Here is a 19,651-nt window from a genome sequence, read left to right on the forward strand (position 1 = left end):
CCTTCTCCCGGAGCCCCAAGTGTCTCAGTCCCACCTGTTGTTATCCTGGGGGTCCCCTGGCTTGCCCCTGTGCCTCTGACATGTGCCCTTCTGCCTCCTCAGTGTCCTCCCATGACTTGTTGCCAAACGAGGCCGCACCTTAGCCAACGACGCCATCTTCAAAGGTCCTATTTGCACAGGGGTTTGCGCCCTCCAGGGGGTTCTGGCATGCCCATGTCTTCATGGGGGCCCAATCCAGGGCCCAGCAGCCCTGACCTCTGCATGTCCTGCTGTGACACGTCAAGGGGGCCTGAGGCCTGAGCTTCCCCTGGGGTGCCCCTGCCTCCCCATCCCTCGTCCCCACCTTATCATCTTCCAGCCGAGTTCCCACAGCCCCTGGGTTATGCTGTTAGAAGCAGAGTGACTTGGGGTGTTGGCACCCCCACACAGCTGGGGCTGTGAGCAGCAGGTGCTGGCCAGGGCCTCAGGGTCGCACAGGTGCATTTTCCTCATCCTGGGGCTGCGAGCTGCTGCTAGTTTTCTTGGCTGAAAAATCCCTGCACAGTTGTTTAGCTAGATCCCCACTGCTGGGGGGTCTCCCTTGTGGCCCTGGTCCAGTGACTTTCCCTGACCCGGCCAGGCCCTGCTGATTCTGTTTATATCCAAGTCCGGTTCGTGAACCCTAGGGAAACTTCCAGTGCCCCATGGAGGCGAGCCCTTTGCAGGCTGGTCTTCCCCCCAGCACCCCGAGAAGCTCTGGAGGGGCCGTGCAAGCAGCGGGGCGCAGGGTGGGGTGTCGCTGGTGGCATCCATCCTAAGGGAGACCCTGTTACCCAGGAGGTATCTCGAGGCCCCCCGCTGCCGGGGCCACCCCCTCCCCAGAGCACACTTGGACTCCGGATGAAAGTTGGCTTAGCCTCAGTTTCCCTGTGGGTAAAGGGGGGCCTGTGACCCCTCATGGAGTGACCGTGGGAATGCCCCCTCCTTCATGTGGCTGGCTTCCTGTCCAGTCTGGATCACCCTGCCACCTGGGGAGATACAGGCTACCCTTAAACGAGTGCTGTCCCCGCGGTCATGCTCCCAGCCCGCTGGTGCCTGCAATGGTCACTTCTTGCTGGCGCCCAGCAGGGGGCACACCTGGGCCCCCGGGTTTACTACCAGGGTTGGTGTCCCCGGGGGCTGGGTGGCAGGGGAGCACGTCTGTACCAGTAGTGGCCTCACCCCTGTGGGGCTGGGGAGGGGCCCCCCAGAGGGACGCCACCCTCCTGGCCGGCCTCACCCAAGCACTTCCCCCTATGGCCGCAGCACCGGCAGCTGCTCAAGGACAGCTTCATGGTGGAGCTGGTAGAAGGTGCCCGCAAGCTGCGCCACGTCTTCCTCTTCACAGACCTGCTCCTCTGTGCCAAGCTCAAGAAGCAGAGTGGAGGGTGAGTGACCGGAGCACCCCTGGTGGTCCCCCCCACACCCCACAGCTCCCCACAAATGCCCCCCCCCCAACGCTTGCAGCTCCCCCCGGGCGATCCCCTCCACACCCCACAGCTCCCCCCAAGTGCCCCCCCGCCCTGCAGCTCCCCTCAAGTGCCCCCCCATCCCACAGCTCCCCCCAAGTGCCCCCGTCCCACAGCTCCCCCCAAGTGCCCCCCGTCCCACAGCTCCCCCCAAGTGCCCCCTACACGTCCCACAGCTCCCCCCAAGTGCCCCCTACACGTCCCACAGCTCCCCCCAAGTGCCCCCCCGTCCTACAGCTCCCCCCAAGTGCCCCCCCGTCCCACAGCTCCCCCCAAGTGCCCTTCCCACATCCCACAGCTCCCCCAGGTGGTCCCCACCACCCCATAGCTCCCCCCCCACACCTGCAGCGCTCCCCATGCGGTCCCCCCCCAAATGGCCCCCACACCCCATAGCTCCCCCGGGGCAGTTTCCCCCACTCCCTGCAGCTCCTCCCAAGTGGCCTCCCCATGTCCTGCGTCCCCCCCTGGGTGGTCCCCCGAATGCCTGCAGCTCCCCCTGGGTGGTCTCCCCATATGCCTCACAGCTCCTGGCAGGGGGTGACCATGCAGCTCCCCCCAGGTGGTCCCCCCACACACCTTGCAACTCCTCAGGGGGCAATGACAGGGCAGGTTCCCTCCCACAACCCACAGCTTCCCCCAAGCAGTCCCCACGAGGGGGGCCATGGGGGCTGGCACAGGCCAGTGGGATGGGGGTGTGCCGTCGACAGGCTACCCTAGACGAGCACCCCACTTTGCCCCCATGAGCCTGCTAGACGCATTGAGTCACTCTCAGCATGGGCCTGCAGACCTCTGGGGCAGTCACACTTCACCAGGGGACACAGGCTGCCATGGGGGGAGCTGTTCACTGGTGGCGGGGACCAAAGCTGGGGCTGTTCCCGTGCCTGGTCACTCAGCACCAGGCCCAGGTCACCCGTCAGGCAGGGGGAATTTTGACCAGGTGGGGGACGTCTCCAGCCCCAAAACCACCTCCAGCTCCGGGCTCAGGCCTCAGGCCCCCCCAGGGGAGAGGACCCCGGGATCTGCTGCCCAGCTGCTGTCCTCCTTGGCTGGCTGCTCTAACACATCCCCGGCGCCTCAGTGCAAACAGCGTTAGGGTGCTCCCTCTGGAGGCCAGAGGTCTGCCATGACGGCATGGGCAGCGCCTTCTTTCAAAGCCCGTGCGGTTCTTGGGTTGACGTGCCTCGGTGCCTCGGTCCTTGGGGTCCCTTGGTCGGCACCTCTGCCCGCCCCACCCCCGCCCCCCTTGGCCCAGCTGTCCCTCTCTCCCTGTGTCTGTTTGTCCGATGTCCACTGACTTCCCATGTCCAGCTGCTCTCTTGAAGGTCTCCGGCCATAGGTGTAAGTTTGCCCTCTGGTACGTAGGATCTAAGGCATTCCTATCCACCGAGGGGCTCCACCTTCACTGCCAGTGCACCCTCCGTGGTCCTGTTTACAGGCTCAGGCACAGGAAAGCAGATCGAAGTTAAGCAGGTGTCCTCACTGGGGCGTGTGGCTGTGTCTACACACAGGGAGAGTCGGGGCTCTGTGCCCCTTCCCGGCTCGCGGCGGCATCCACCAGGGCCTCGTCCCCTCCCGTCACGTCCAGCGCCGCTCACCGGGGGCCACCCCCACCGCCACCCCATGCACTGACGTTCTCCTTCCCCCACCCAGCAAAACCCAGCAGTACGACTGCAAATGGTACATTCCGCTCACGGACCTCAGCTTCCAGACCCTGGACGAGTCGGAGGCGGTGCCGAGCATCCCCCTGGTGCCAGAGGAGGAGCTGGAGTCCCTGAAAGTGAAGGTCTCGCAGATCAGGAGCGACATCCAGCGGGAGAAGGTGCGGCGGGGGTGGGCGCGGACGAGGCTGGCACATGCACGGGGTGGCAGCACCCGCGTCCGCCTCCTGCCGGGCGTCCGTATCGGCTCCCCGCAGCCGCTGTAACAAAACCCACAATCCGGGGCTGCAAACAGTAGACTCAGCATCTCAGACAGCTGAGGGCCGAGGACCAAAATCAACATGCCGGCTCCCTTCAAAAGCCCCAGGGGAGCATCCGGTGGTCCCGTGACCCCAGCATTGCTTGGCTTTGGTGCCTCGCTCCAGTGTCCCTCTCCATGTGGCCCTCTGTGTGTCCTCTGTCATCTCTGTCCGTGTCCAGTTGTCCCCCTCTCCTATTGGACGAGTGCCCCCCAGACTCCAGTTTGACCTCATCTTGACTGAATGGCATCTTCGAAAAGACCCTGTTTCCAAATAAGGCTGCATTCGGAGACACTGGGGGTTAGGACTTGACTGTGCCACTCTTGTTCTTTAATTTTTTTTCTTCGTTTTTACTGTGATGATGTATGTACAACTGATACCAATCAAATGTGGGGGGTTCTCTGCCCAATGCACTCAAATAACCAATTCCTGAGACCCCGAAGCTTCAGAGAGAGAAAGAGTTTATTCCTAGGTGCATAGCAGGAGAGCAGATGGCCAGGCAGCCCCAAAATCTGTCTCCCTGAACTGCAGTAACTTTGATGGTTTTAGAGCATCAACAGATGGGTAGGGTTTAGGGTAAAGAGCACAGTGGTCCCAGATGGTATAATTAGGGGTGGTCTGATTATTGAGCGTGTGCAAACTGATTAGATGCTTAGTCCCAGAACGTGCGTGAGGGATGGTGTAATGAGGTCCTAGTGACTTACAGGTTGAAGTCTAAGCTGCTGTGCGTGTCCCATGGACCCACTTTGGTTAGATCCAATCTCGGTTATCAAGATTAAGTTGGACTAGGGTTTCTCTCTCAACTGGAAAGGCTCATAGCAAACTCGGCATCATCAGCTAGCTCTCTCTCCAGGCTTCTTGTTTCATGAAGCTGCCCCGGGAGTGTTTTCCTTCTTCATCTCCAAAGGTCTCTGGCTGGGTGGGCTCTCGTGGTTCTCTCATGGATCTCGTGGCTCTCTCCAAAATGTTTCCTCTTTTAAAGGATTCCAGTAAACCAATCAAGACCTACCTGTGGGTGGTGACACATTTCCCTCTAATGAAAGGTTAATACCCACAATTGGGTGAGTCATATCTCCGTGGAGATAATCTAATTAAGATTCCACCTACAATCCTGAACAGGGATTAAAAGAAACAGCTGCCTCCCAGATGGGTCAGGATTTTTCTAGGGTACATCATCCTTTCAAACCAGCACAGACAGGATGGGGCGAAAAGTAATGATTACATTCCCTTCGTAACCTAAATGGGTTTTGTGTCATTATTTATGTATCTTAGATATGTTCTATAAGTAATTTTGTAATTTTTTGTGTATCCTCAATATTTAATTAAATTAAGCCTTTAATAGAAAAAGATGAAGAAGAAATAGCAAAGCATGAGATAAGCACTAATGCACTGACGTTGAACAAGGAGTGCCTCAGCTTCTTCTTAGCTTATGGTTTAACCTGAGTGGAGGGACATCCCTGTGGGTCTTCTCACTTGTTGAAGAGGGGATAATGACATATACTACACATAAAGCTCCGAGGATCAGAAGGAACAATGGACATGAAAGGGCCTTGCAAAAATAAAAGGGTTATACAAAAAAAAACAAAGATAATGTTGGGCTTGGGGTGGGTTAGCTCTGGGCTGACCCAGGACCCTGCATGAATACACATCAGGGGCTGTCTTTAGTGACTTTAGGGGTACAAGTGGGGCCGGTCCCAAGGTTTTTAAGTCACGGGATAAAGGCTGCATTGTTTTACATCGCTGTCAGCGGTCCCAGCAGCCGGGGGACGGTTCAGAGACCCCAAGCGTTTGCCTCTGGCTTGTTGTATGCTAGAAAGTGGAAAGGAGCCTTAGCGTGATGGCTCAGTGGTCATCATCGGCCCTGCGTGGTGATGGGCAGCGGATGGGACACCCCTTCCTCGGGTGGAGCGTTTGGGGGGGACAGACACCAGCTGTGTGTGAACAGGCGACCCTGGGCCCCCACCCTCACCCCGAGTAGAAGCCTGACCCCCGCCTCTCCCCACAGAGAGCAACCAAGGGCAGCAAGGCCATCGAGAGACTCAAGAAGAAGCTGTCCGAGCAGGAGTCCCTCCTCCTGCTCACGTCCCCCAACATGGCTTTCCGGGTACACAACCGCAACGGCAAGGTGAGGGCACCCGGTGGGGGGGGGGGGGCTCACCAGGAGGCCTTAGGGTCTCTGGGATTCGGAGTTGGGGAGAGGGGTGCTGGCAGTTTGGGCAGCTCCAGCCCTCCCTCGTTCTCTCTCTTGGGCAGCTGCTGTCGGACCTGGGGCTGCCCTCCTGAGCCAGGCCTGGGTCTGTGGGTTGCCTGGGCCCTCTCTCTCCCCATGCATCCCATGTGCCTGTCAGCCTCGGGTCCCTCCCCGGGCTCCTGGTCGGGACAGCACCAGCCATGCCTGTGCAGAGCCTGCCCCCTCCAGAGCCTGTCCCTTCCCTGCACCCGAGCTCCTCGCCCTCTGCCAGCATGGTGCCCAGGCTGCTGCACGCAGGAGGGAGGGCAGGGTCGGGCCTGAGGTCCCACCGGCAGGATGGCCAGAGGGTGCTGAAAGGGATAACGTGTGCATGGAGTTGTGTCCCTGCGGAGGTGCGTGTGGCAAGGAGGTGTGTACCTCAGAGTTGTGTGCTGCAGGCAGCTGTGTGCCCACAGAGGTGTGTGCATGTGGAAGTTTGTGTGACAGAGAGTTATGTGCCAGGAGCTGTGTGCACAAGCAGAGATGTGTGTTGCAGGAAGATGTGCACCTGCAGAGTTGTGTGCGGCAGGCAGGTGTGTGCCTAGGAGCTGTGTGTACCCACAGAGGTGTATGTGGCAGGCAGGTGTATTTCCGCAGAGGTGCATATTGCAAGGAGAGGTACACCTGCAGTATTGTGTGTGGTAGGCAGGTGTGTTTCTGTAGAGCTATGTGTGGTGGTGAGGTATGTGCCCAGGAGCTGTGTGCACCCATGGAGGTGTATGTGATGGGGAGACATGCACCTGCAGAATCGTTTGTGGCAATGAAGTGTATCCCTGCAGAGCTGTTAGCATGCAGAGTTGTGTACAGCAGGCAGGGGTGTTCCCGCAGATGTCTGTGCCCACGGAGGTGTGTGTGGCGAGCAGGTGTGTGCCTGCGGAGGTGTCTGTGGGACCTGTGGGGCCGTGGTGGGGCTCCCTGAGATGTGCGGCCTGCCGGCCTCCTTCCCCCGGTGAAGGTGACCCTCTCAGCCCTCCCTTCACCCCCCACCCAGAGCTACACCTTTCTGATCTCCTCCGACTATGAGCGCGCCGAGTGGAGGGAGAACGTCCGGGAGCAGCAGAAGAAATGTGAGTGGCCCCCCTCGGGGCTGCAGGTGGGCGTTTCAGGGCAGACACTCACCTGTCCCCGTGGCCTCCAGCATTCGTTCATTCGAGAGGGGCGGGCAGTGGCCCTTTAAGCCATGGGAAACCTTGCGTGGAGCCTTAAACCGAAGACACATTGGAGGGAGGCTGTCCTCATAGACCCCCCCCCGAGCCCTGGGGTGTCCCCATTTGCCCTCTGGGCCTCCCCCCACCCCACCTGCCAGGCTCCCAGACCTCCCCACAGCCCCTTCCCCCCACGCCACCTCCAGGGCAGCCCTTCCTTCTGTGGGTGCTGCTTTGTAGATGTTAGAAATTCTGTCCTGAGCCCTGAGCTACTGGGCCTGGGGGGGAGCATGGAGGGGGTCTCGGGGGGATGGCCCCAGGGCTAGGGCTCTGGGGCCCCGTGCCCTTCTCGCCCAGGCACCTTGCGCAGACTGCGTGCTCCGTGTGCCCTCCGTCTCCCAGTGGCCTCATTCCCCCCATGGCAGGCAGACCGATCCTCCTTAGGGAGCGCGTTCGAAGATCTCTGGCACGGTGCCGGGGGCTCCGTGTGTCCCAGAAAGGGCTCCAGCCTTCCAGCTCTGGAGCCCGGGCTCTGCCTTTGCCACCCACTCACTTCCACCTGGGCGAGGAGGCACTTCTTGGTGGCCTGGGGCTGGCCGGTGCCCTAACGTGGGGTCCCAAATGCCAGGTCCACTGTGGAGCACTTGTCCCATGTGTGCCCTGGGGTGGAGGAGCTCCTTTCCCCCCTGGGGGAGAGAGGGGCCCAGGCTGGCACAGAGCAGCAGATGAAGCTGCCGGGGGGAGGGTTCTTGGGGACCTCTGCAGGAGGAGGCCCCCTGCTCCAGTATGCCTGCGGCCAGACTCAGGGTATCTGCTGGTCCCCCCAGCTCGGGGCCCAGGCTGGGTGCTCGGGGAGCAGACTGCGCCCTGCTGAGCCGCCAGTGCCCAGCGGTTGTGCTCCAACTCCAGGTGGGGAGGTCCCGGGGAGGGGCTCAGCTAGCCCGCGAGTCTCTCATTCCACCCGCCCAGGTTTCAAAAGCTTCTCCCTGACTTCGGTGGAGCTGCAGATGCTGACCAACTCCTGCGTCAAGCTTCAGACAGTCCACAGCATCCCACTGACCGTCAACAAGGAAGGTGCGGTCACCTCTGCACCCATGGTCTCGCCCCAGGGTGGAGGCCACGGGTCTGGGCAAGGAGGGGGCAGGCATGGAAGGAGCGGGCATGGTGGGGTGGGCATGGAGGTGGCATGGAGTGCATGGGTATGGAGGGGGCGGGCTGGCTGGGGTTGGGCATGGGGGGCTGGGCATGGAGGCGGGCATGGAGTGCATGGGTATGGAGGGGGTGGGCTGGCTGGGGTTGGGCATGGGGGGGATGAGTATGAAGGGGGAGCGCATGGAGAGGGTGAACATGGAGGGGGCAGACATGGCAAGGTGGGCATAAAGGGGTCAGGCATGGGGGGGCGGGCATGGAGGGGGTGGACATGGGGAGGCAGGCATGGGGGGCGGGCATGGAGGGGGCAAGTTGGCTGGGGTTGGGCCTGTGGCTCAAGGGCTTCGGTTCCAGTCCCGAGACTTGTGAGCAGACCAGTCTCCCCTGGCCCCTGCTTCTCCTGGCACCCGGCCTGTGTCTTCAAAGCTTTACTCGAGTGTATGCATGCTCACTGTTGCATGTGTTTGCACACACACACACATACAGTTTCACTCATGAGTATATACTTGGGCACACACACACTCAGTTTCACACATGGGTATGTGCTTGCACACCCATATACATGTTCAGTCTCAGACATGGCTGTTCTTTTGTGCACATACCTATGCTCAGTTTCACACATGGACATACGCTTACGCACACACAGCAACACAATTTCACACATGGGTATATTTGTACCCACACACCTATGCTCATTTTCACATACAAGCTTATGGTTGCATACACACGTACACATTCAGTCGAGACATGGGCGTATGCTTGTGCAAACACACCTGTGCTCATTTTCATGTATGGGTATACACTTGTGGACACACACCTCTACTTATTTTCATGTATGAGCCCATGCTTGCATACACATATGCACATTCCGTCTAGACGTGGGCATAAGCTTTTGCGTACACATCTGTGCTCAGTTTCACACATGAGCATATGCTTGTATGCACATACCTACACTGTTTCACACTCGTATATTTACATATACATATGTACATTGTCTCACACATGGCCACTACTGTGCTCAGTTTCATGCATGGATATACCCTTGCATGCACATGTACATTGTCTCACACATGGGTATACACTGTGCACACACACCTAGGCTTAGTTTCACAAATGAGTATATGCTTGTGCACACACCCCTACGTTGACGTTTCACACATGGGTATGTGCTAGCACACATATTCAGTATTCTCTTGTGCACACACCAATACTCAGTTTCACGCATGGACATATACTTATGCATGCACAGCAGAACTCAGCTTCACGCATGGGTCTGTGCTTGCACACACATGTACGTTGTCTCACACATGGACATATGCTTGTGCACCTCACATATGTATATGTCTCATGTATGGGCATACACTTGTGCACACACAGCTATGCTCATTTTCATGTATGAATATATTCCTGTGTACACACACCTACATAGTTTCACATATGTGTATATGCTTACACACATATACATTGTCTCATGCATGGGAATATGCTTGTCCACACATCAGTGCTAAGTTTCACACATGGATATATACTTGCACACACATACATGCAGTCTCACACATGGGTATACACTGCACGCACATCATACTCAGCTTCATGCATGGGTTTATGCTTATGTACCCACCTATATTCAGCTTCATGCATGGGTATATGCTTGCACATACATGTACAGTCTTACACATGGGTGTACACTTGTGCACACACCTGTGCTGTTTCATGCATGGGCATATGCTTGTGCACACACACTTAGGCTCATTTTCATGCATGAGTATACTCTTGTGCACACATGCCTATGCCCAGTTTCACACACAGGTATATGCACTCAAATGCACATATGTTCAGTCTCACACATGAGCATACATTTGTGCACACACACGCCTACATGCAGTCTCGGGCACAGGTATACACTTGTGCACAAAGGCCTACACTCAGGCACACACCCTTGTATGCTCTGGCACACACACACACACACACACAAGCACGTGCTTCCCACACCATGTGCCCGTCACCCTGGCCTTGCCCCCATTTTTGGAACCTTGTTACGCTTCCTCTCAGTCATTCTGCCCCCTTGGACTGAGACCATGATGGAGATATTTTGGGTCCTTTGAAAGTCCCGCGCCCCATGCTGGGCAAGTGGCAGCCATGGGATGCCCGTCTGGGGTTGATCTTGAGGCGAAGCGTCCCCCGCCCCAGAGAACAGAAGCTCACCTCTTTGATCTCTTGCACAGACGATGAATCTTCCGGGCTGTATGGGTTCCTGAATGTCATCGTCCACTCAGCAACAGGATTTAAGCAGAGTTCAAGTAAGTAGGAAGCAAGGGGGAAAGGGTGTAGGGAACCAGGGAAAGTGCTTTGCCTCCTGACTGCTGTGGGAACTCCCACTGCTGGTGGAATTGGTAAATTCTGCCCTTTCCTGGGACCGTTCCAGATCCTACAACCTGGCACACTGCCTCTTGCAGGTCTGGCTTGTAATTGCAGGGTTGAGAGTTTATGGCTCAGGCAGAAAGCAGCCCCAGGACCTTTTCCTGTGCCCATATGAGCAGCCAGAGATTCCAAGCCAGGAGAGCCATCTGCCGTGGCACCTTTGAACTCAACTGGTGGAACAGATTTGGCTTTTCCTCCAGCCTCTTGCAGTTGCTCAGACGTCAGAGCTGAGAGCACAGGTTGTGCTCAGTCTGGGACAGAGTGGGCCGTTCCCACAGATCCTCCATGCAGTCTTTCAGCACCTGTGGTAGAGTGCCTCGGGCAGGCCCTGCTCTGTTAACCTTCCCCTCCTTGCCTCACTGACAAAACAGGACCAGAAAACCAAACAACAATCAAAAAAGCCAATAGCCATAGAATAGAAAAAAATAATTGCAAATCATATATATCTGATAAGGCACTTGCATCCACAACATGTAAAGAGCATATATGACTCAATACAAAGCAGAACACAACCCAATTTTGAAAAGTTTTAAAGACAGGTCAAGAGATTTTGGTAGCTGTATAACTGAAAGATTCATGTGAAAAGATACTTAGTTGTTAAGGAGATGTGAAGAGATGTGAATTAAAACCAACCTCCAACCCTCTGGAATGGTTATGGTCAAGAAGACAAGATTAACAAGTGTCTTTGAAGATGTGGTGAAGCTGCCAGTAGGGGTATAAAATGGTCAGCTGCTTTGGAAAACAGTTTTGGTCTCTTAGAGAGTCAAATACATACCCACGATGACATATATATAGTAGTGGGTTCTACATATTTATATATATCTAACCCACAATTCTGCTCCTTGGTTTTTAATCTGGAGAAATGAAGCCACACATCCACACAAAAATTTGTGCACAGATGTTCCTAAGAGTTCCATTCGTAATTACTCCAAACCATAAACAGCCCCAATGTCCCATCACCTGCAACAGCACATGAAATAGCCATTCAATGAAATACTGCTTGGCAATAAAAAGGAATAAAGTATCAATATACATGTCAAAAGACAAATTGCAGTTGACTGCAGACTGACAGCATGGGACGTCACAGGTTTTGCTACAGCAAGGTAGCCTGATCATTTGCAAAAATGGAAGTAGGCTTGCACATCTAGGGATGGCAGAGGATTTTTATAGGCATGAAAAGGAAGTTAGCTTGACTCCTACTGATTAGGCAGGTGTTTGTCTATCTTATTGGGGCAGGTTTTGGGCAGACAGGCTTTATTTTGTACTGGGTCAAACATATAGGGGCTCGTTGGCTGACTGGCTTCCTTGTTGGGGATTCCATTTTCAAAAGATATCGAAAGGAAACTCAAGAGGGAGTTCAAAAGAGGAAGTAGGACATGGGTTTGGTTTGATTTTGTTTGTCTCTGAGAGGTCCTGGGGCTTTCTCCATATAATTAATCACATGTGCCGTGAATGAACCTGAAAAAAATGAGGCTGAATGAAAGAAGCCGAATGCAAAATACTGTGTATTACATGATTCCATATATATATATGCATGTTCTAGTTTGCTAGCTGCCGAAATGCAATATACCAGAACCAGAATGGGTTTTTTAAAAGGGAATTTATTAAGTTGCAGGTTTGCAGTTAAGGCTGTGAAAATGTCCAGATTAAGGCAATACTATAAAAATGTCCAAATGAAGACATCCAGGGAGAAATACCTTGGCTCAGGAGGGCTGATGATGGGGTTTCTCTGTCAGCTGGAAAGGCACATGGTGACATCTGCTAGCTTTCTCTCCAGGCTTCCTGTTTCATGAAGCTCTGCCAGGGGCCTTTCCCTTCTTCATCTCCAAAGGTCTCTGACTGCAAGGGTTCTAAAGCTTTTTCCAAAATGGTTCCCTCTCAAAGGGCTCCGGTAAGCAACTCCACCTTGAATAGGTGGAGACACGTCTCATGGAAATGAAAGTTACCACCTGCAATTGGTTGGGTCACATCTCCGTGGAAACAATCAGAAACCTCCCACCCGACAGTATTGAATGAGGATTAAAGGACATGGCTTTCCATGGGTCCACCATAGATTGAAACCGACACAGCATCCCATTGCCTTTTCATCGTCTCCTCGATGTCCCCCACTCTCTGCTCCATATCCCCAACCTGGACCTATCATCCGTAACCCCCCATACACATTCCTATTCTTTTCTGTGTTCCCCCAGGGAGGGGGTGCCACTCCCCCCCAACCCTAGACCACGTCAGGAAGCTCCTTTCTGCCTGTCAGCATAGCTGTTCAGCGCTGCTCAATCACTGGCCCTGCTGTTTGTTCTGTGTTGTTAGCGTTCTGTTGTGGAACAGATATGCAACTCCGAGTACCCCACTTCAACCCCATTCAGGGGTAACGTTCAGTTGTATTAACTACTTCTGTAGTATTGTGCCACCTGCACCCATTACCCCAGCTTTTTCGTCACCTCCACCCGAAGCTCAGCACCATCAAGTAATAGTTCCGTCTTCCCCACCGCCCTCGGTTCCTGCTAACCTGTGATCTCCTGCCTGTCTCTCAAAATGTGCTTCCTGTAGGTTTTTCGTATCAGCAGGGTCACACAGCATTTGTTTTTTTTTTATGTGGCTTATTTCATGCCACACAACAGCTCCAGGTTCCTCTGTGACGTCACCTACATCCGAAGTTCCTCTTGATGCTTGATTAATGCTCCGTGGTGTGGCTAGGCTACGTGTTTGCTTGTCCATTCATCCGTGGACAGTTCCTGGGGTTGCCCCCTCCTTTTGGCTGTTGTGAAAGCTGCTGCTGTGAGCGTCGGGCTCCAAATACCCGTTCTAGTCCCTGCTTCCGAATTTTTGGGGCTTATGCCAAAGAAGTGGCATAATGTCCTGCTTGGGCATCTCTGCCCCCCTGCCCCCCGGTCTCCCCTCTCCTCCCCTCCCAGATCCTTTGACTTCTGTAACCCCCACCTGCTTCCAGGGCCCCGAGCAGGTGTGGAGTGACCTTTCCCTTCGCTGTTTGCTGGGCACAGCATATCCTGCCCTGCTCAGGGGTCCAGCCCTCCATACCCCTGGGACAGGCCACACCCCCCACCATAAACAAGCAGAAAGAACACCTGAAGACATAGTGGCTGAAAATATCACACGTTTAACGAAAGATGTGAATATGCACATCCGAGAAGCTCCAGGGACTCCAAACAGGGTCAGCCCACACAGATTCACACCAAGACAGAGAACCGGATTGTGGAAAGCTGAAGATAAGGGGGAGTTCAGAATGCTGGTCTTGGGGCGCTGCCCATCCCACTTCAGAGGGCCCCTCTCAGGGCTGGCGGTAGCCAGTGTTTGCAGAGTGACCGAGGGAGCGTGTGCTGGGAAAGTTGCCCAGGTCCACGGGAATGCCCGCCTCCCAGCTGCACCCATGGAAGCTCCTGCGGGACAGGCGCACGTACCAGCCTCCCTGCCTGCCGCTGGCCTGGCATTTTTTGTTTGCAAACATAACTCGGGGCCAGTTCTTGTTTTCTGACTGGGGAAATGACCCCTGCTGCTCGTGGAACGTGTGGGCGGCGGGCGTCTTCACCCTCTCTGTTGTCCCCCACAGACCTGTACTGCACGCTGGAGGTGGACTCCTTCGGGTATTTCGTGAATAAAGCAAAGACCCGCGTCTACCGGGACACGGCCGAGCCGAACTGGAACGAGGTGAGGCGCTTCCACGTCCGGGTGCCTCATGCTGGTCCTGGCTGGCTTGAGCACGGGGCCTTTTCCTTAGAGACCCCACAACGGCTTCCCCCATCGATATCACAGGCATTCTGGGAACCTGCCTGGAGGGGGTGGTGGTGCTGGAGAGTGTTGTGACTTGTCCAAGAGATATTATTCCAGTTCTTGAGATTCTTGCACACATAGGTGTGTACACACACACACGTGTGCACACAGGGCAGGAGACCTGGTATGGTCAGTTATCCTGGGGTAGCTCTTAGAAACACAGTAGGAAAGGGTTTCTGGCCTGCCTTTCTCACTGTTTAGTGTTCCCTTGTTAGGTTTCCATAGTGTTTTTCCGCAGAAGTGGCGCGTAGATCCCTTGGGCCCTCTTTGTTTCCAGAAACCTTGTGGCCCCAGGACCTGCAGCTCTGCCCCTGCAGCTGTCTGTCCTTGCAGTTCTGTCCCTGCAGCTCTGCTCCTGCTCTCTGCTCCTGCAGCTCTGTCCCTATAGTTCTGCCCCTGCAGCCCTGCCCCTGAAGCTCTGTCCCAGCAGCTCTGTCCCTGCAGCTCTGCTCCTGCAACTCTGCCTCTGCAGCTCTGTCCCAGCAGCTCTGTCCCTGCAGCTGTGTCCCTGCAGCTCTGCTCCTGCAGCTCTGCCTCAGCAGCTCTGTCCCTGCAACTCTGTCCCCACAGCTCTGTCCTCTCAGCTCTGCCTCTGCAGCTCTGCCCCTGCATTCTGTCCCTGCAGCTCTGTCCCCGCAGCTCTGTCGCTACAGCTCTGCCCCTGCAGCTCTGCTCCTGCAACTATGCCTTTGTAGCTCTGTCCCTGTAGCTCTGCCCTTGCAGCCCTGGGATCTGCAGTTCTGCTCCTGCTCTCTGCCCCCACAGCTCTATCTCTGTAGTTCTGTCCCTGCAGCTCTGCCCCTGCAGCCCTGGGACCTACAGCTCTACTCCTACTCTGTGCCCCTGCAGCCCCCTGGCTGTGGCTGGTCAAAGGTCTCTTGTGAGCTGTCCTGGGATGGTGGGTTTGTACTGTCCGTGGTTCTGCTGTCCTCCATCTGGGGCAGAAATGAAACCCACTTCATGTTGTTTAGAGTTTTCCAGAGGGGGGATCAGCCCAGAGCAGACCAGTGTTGCTGACATCCCCACATCCATGGGTCCCCAGGCCCAGGGGCTCCTGGGGTGACCAGGGAGGATCCGGCACCCACAGGCACCCACGGGCACCCACGGCCAACCCTGGGCCTATGCATGACGCCAACCTCCGTGTCTCGCCCGGCGCCGCAGGAGTTTGAGATAGAGCTGGAAGGCTCCCAGACCTTGAGGATCCTGTGCTACGAGAAGTGCCACAACAAGACGAAGCTCACCAAGGAGGACTGCGACAGCACTGACCGCATCGTGGGGAGGGGTCAAGTGCAGGTGAGCCACCCACTGCCCACCGCCCACCCCGGGCCGCCCCTCCGGCGGCCCCACCCTCGCCCTGCACCCCTGAGGCCCCAAGTCCGCTCCTGACTGCACACTCGAGTGTGCCAGGTATACCTTGCCCTCGGCGGGCGGTCACACCTGGGCTTGCAAAACAAGGCCAGGCCAGCGCTTCCCGGAGCCCTGTCCACCTGTCCATCTGTCCGTCTCTCTGCCTGTCTGTCATGCCCCCTTTGGCCACCTGAAGGACACTCAGTTCAGCTCGTCTTCCCAGCCTCGGTTTCTCCCTGGCTGAGGTGAGACTGGAGGCAAAATGGTCTGGGGGAGCCGGGGTTGAGGTCAGCAGTTGGGGGCTCAGCCTTCCTTGGGAAAGCCCACGGCCCAGAGCCCATCCTGGACATCCTCTGTCAGGGTGGACGCACATCCCTCAAGGGTTGGTTGGGGACCCCCCCTGACCCCCGACATTGGGCCTCAGAACAGGAGCCCCCGTCGGGTGGGAAGGCCTCCAGAGCTCTGTCCTGGGGAAGCGTACAGGGTTACCCAGCCCCAGAGCCTCCTTTGCAGCCTCTCCTGTTTCCTGGCACTGCTGACCTCGTGTTCACAGCAGACCCCCTGTACAGTTTTGCACCCTGTCTCTGTGCTCATGCCTGGGGCTGGGAGCAGGATGTGGTGCCCCTATCCTTACAGTGTCGCTTACTGCATCTAGCTAATGGGTCATCCCCCCGCCCCGTCCCAGCTGCTCCCCACTGTTGGCCGAGGCCACCGGAGCAGGGACACTTCCTGGTGCAGGGGGAGGCCAGTGTCCAGCTCCTGAGCTGGCTAACGAGGCCCAACCTGGGGGAGCAGGCCCGGGGAGTAGGGTGGGGGGAGCAGGGCCTGGGGGTGCAGAGGGAGGAGCGGGAGCAGGGAACAGGGCAGGGGAGTCAGGGGGCGCGAGCAGGCCAGGGGGAGCGGTGGGGAGCAGACAGAGGGGAACAGGCAGGGGGGAGCAGGCCAGGGGGTGGCAGGGGGTAGCAAGCAGTGGGGGAACAGGCAGTGGGGAGCAGACCAAGGAGTGGCAGGGGGTGAGAGCAGGCCAGGGGGGGTGTTGGAGGGGGAGCAGGCTGGGGAGGCGAGGGGTAGCAGGTGGGGGGGAACAGGCAGGGGGAAACAGGCCAGGGGTGGGCAGGGGGAGTTGAGGGGGGAGCAGGCTGGAAAGGTGGGGGGCAGCAGGCAGAGGAGGAACAGGTGGGGGGGGGAGCAGGCCGGGGGGGCCAGGGTGGGGGGAGCAGGCCGAGTGAGGCAGGCTGGGGGTGGGCAGGAGGGGAGCAGGCTAGGGGGAGCAGGGCAGGGGGAGCAGGGTGGGGGGAGTAGGCCAAGTGACCTACTCTGCAGTCAGGAGCAATGGGGACCCAGGATGGGGGGCAGAAGCCCCGGCCTCTGTCCAGGTGGGCAGTGGGAGCCTAACCTGCTGGCCTTCTGTGGCCACCGTTCATCTCTGTCAGGCAGGGCTTGGAGGAGCGGAAATGCCAGCCCGAGTCTGTCCCCTTGGGACCCCTTTACGGCCCTGGATGGAGCCCCACGCCCTCCACTGGGTGATGTGGCTCCCTGCAGACCCCAGTGTGCCCACTGCAAAGGCGGGCCCCCGTCTACACCACCTGCCTCGCTCGCCACCCAGCGGCTGGGTGTCCTGTGGTGTTCCCCCTGATCAAGCCCACCCTCTGGGCTGCCCCACTCATTTACTTTTTGAGCATAACTCTAGCTATATTGGGAATATTTTTTTAATGAGAACTATTTTTCAAACATTTTTCTTTTGACAAAAAGTAGTCACAGTTTGCCAAGCACCCCTCTGTCTTAATTTTTAAAGCCATTCATATTTTCAGGAAAACTGAATCCATATGTATTTTTCTTTTTTTCCCCCATAATCACACAGTCACATTGTGAAAACTATATCATTATACAATCGTCTTCAAGAATCAAGGCTACTGGAACACAGCTTAAGAGTTTCATTCCCCTCCAGCCACTCTAATACACCACAAACTGAAAAAGGATATCTATATAATGCATAAGAATAACCTCCGGGATAACCTCTCGACTCTGTTTGGAATTTCTCAGCCACTGACACTCTATTTTGTCTCATTTCTCTCTTCCCCCTTTTGGTCAAGAAGGTTTTCTCAATCCCTTGATGCTGAATCTCAGCTCATTCTAGGATTTCTGTCCCACGTTGCCAGGAAGGTCCACACCCCTGGGAGTCATGTCCCATGTAGACAGGGGGAGGGCAGTGAGTTTGCTTGTCATGTTGGCTGGAGAGAGAGGCCACATCTGAGCAACAAAAGAGGTTCTCTTGGGGGTGACTCTTAGGCCTAAATTTTAAGTAGACTTCACCTATCCTTTGTGGGGTTAAGTTTCATATGAACAAACCCCAAGACTGGGGGCTCAGCCTATAGCTTTGATTGTCCCCACTGCTTGTGAGAATATCAGGAATTCTCCAAATGGGAAAGTGGAATTTTCCCCCTTCCTCGCCATTCCCCCAAGGGGACTTTGCAAATGCCGCTTTATTCTCTGCTCACATCACCCAGGCTGACCCCTCTCAAGGGACCTCGGGCAGCAGCCAGGTTTTGCTGCTCTTGAACGTCCCGGCCCACGTCACCTTGGGAGACCCCACAGCTCTCAGCACCAGCCGTCACCGAGTGCGAACATGCACGGGCTTTGTTGCCCAGCCTTTTGGATAGCTGCTGTCACCTGCTCATTTGGCACAGACAGTTTCGTCACCTTCTTGGGGTCCCCTGGTGGCTGAGGGATGGGGGGACTGATATGCACAGTGCCCTTGCACCCCTTCCCCCGTCTCCACATTTTCATCTGCCCCTGCCTCCACCTTCCCCCATACCTTTGGCCGCGGCGGCCCCACCTGTCTCCACCAGCGTTTTGTGTAGTTGCGGCCCAGCTCTTTCTTCTCGGTCATCTGATGAGATAAAGGGACTGTCTCAGCTTGCCCGGCCTGCTGTCACAGAGCATGCAGTGGGCTGGCTGAGCAGTGGGAGCTAGCAGCATCCCCTAGAGGGGGTCGCAGTGTTCCTGGGAAGGCATCTTCCTGCGCAAGGTGTGTCCTCGCCTTGCTCTTTGGGGACCCCTGCTGACTTCCCACCTCTGTGGCCTCCCATCTCTCGCGGAGGCCTCGGGTCATCCACTGAGGGAAGTGACCGCCATGCTGTCAACTAAAATACCACCCAAGAGAGGTCTTATTGACAACAGGGTCACACCCCAGCATGTAGCTGAGGCGGGTATATGATGCTGTCTGCACGGGGAGGCTTGGGTACCCCGGAATCATCCAGACCCTCAACCCCCAAGTCCAGGGCTGAGCTGGATGTGAGTCAGCCCCCCATCCCCACCCCGCGCCCACGTCTGCTTTGTCCACACGTCGGGGGCCAGGGACCCCGAGATCCTGAGGACAAATCCCCTAGGCTTCACTGCCCAGGGCAGAGAGACTCAGAAATGAGGGGGATCGTGGAGGGAGTGGTTATTGAGGGGCAGGGGGACAGGGGGGCCTTCACAGAGGAGGGGTCCCCAGGGCTTGTGGGAATGGGTGGGGCTCTGTGGGGCTGCAGGGTGGGTGCAGCCGGGGGAGGGAAACAGGACATTCTGGCCCAAGGATGGGTGAGGAGAGCCTGTGACCCTCGTTGGTGAGCTGCCACAGGGTAGATCCCATCGCTTGAGGGGGCTGAGTGCACCTGCAGGGCCCTGGAATGACGGTGGTCTGCGGGCAGCTTCCGCACAGTTCCTGGGTCCCTGTGCAAGCCACAGCCCCGGCCGCCCCCGAGTGGGGTGAGAGGAGGGGCCCACATGGCATCCGGAAGTTTTCCCAGTTTCCCCCGACTGCCCATTCCCAGTCATCGCGCATCCCGTTTGTTTTTCCAAACCTCCTTCTTTACCTACCACTGCTTTAAATAACCCCATGAGAAAGCGTGTCCGCCTCGGAGATTGTTCTGGATTCCAGCGAATGGCCGCATGGGCGTCCCCATCGGGGGCTTCGTCTACTCTGCCGAGCACATTCTGTCCCTTGGAGAGGAGCCAGCCTGGGGGTGTAGGCCCTTCCCCATGGGCCGGGCTGGGAGGTGAATGCTCTCCATCACCTGAGGCCAGCACGTGCTCCAGCCTCTTTAGGAACCAGGGTGGGCACGGGCTGGATGGAAGGGCTGAGCTG

General features: G+C 56.7%; 1 protein-coding gene across 2 annotated transcripts in view; it reads left to right on the forward strand.

Moving 5' to 3' along the window:
* BCR (BCR activator of RhoGEF and GTPase) overlaps window positions 1-19,651 on the forward strand; it is a 123,035-nt gene that overhangs the window by 95,764 nt on the left and 7,620 nt on the right. For both annotated transcript variants that reach the window (XM_077160174.1, XM_077160175.1), the window contains 8 exons: window positions 1,285-1,406; window positions 3,138-3,306; window positions 5,450-5,569; window positions 6,666-6,741; window positions 7,789-7,893; window positions 10,194-10,268; window positions 13,955-14,052; window positions 15,337-15,468. In XM_077160174.1, coding sequence (XP_077016289.1) covers window positions 1,285-1,406; window positions 3,138-3,306; window positions 5,450-5,569; window positions 6,666-6,741; window positions 7,789-7,893; window positions 10,194-10,268; window positions 13,955-14,052; window positions 15,337-15,468 — 897 coding nt within the window. The remainder of the gene's footprint in view (window positions 1-1,284; window positions 1,407-3,137; window positions 3,307-5,449; window positions 5,570-6,665; window positions 6,742-7,788; window positions 7,894-10,193; window positions 10,269-13,954; window positions 14,053-15,336; window positions 15,469-19,651) is intronic.

This window comes from Tamandua tetradactyla, chromosome 5 (assembly GCF_023851605.1).
Source record: "Tamandua tetradactyla isolate mTamTet1 chromosome 5, mTamTet1.pri, whole genome shotgun sequence".
Taxonomy (NCBI): Eukaryota; Metazoa; Chordata; class Mammalia; order Pilosa; family Myrmecophagidae; genus Tamandua; species Tamandua tetradactyla.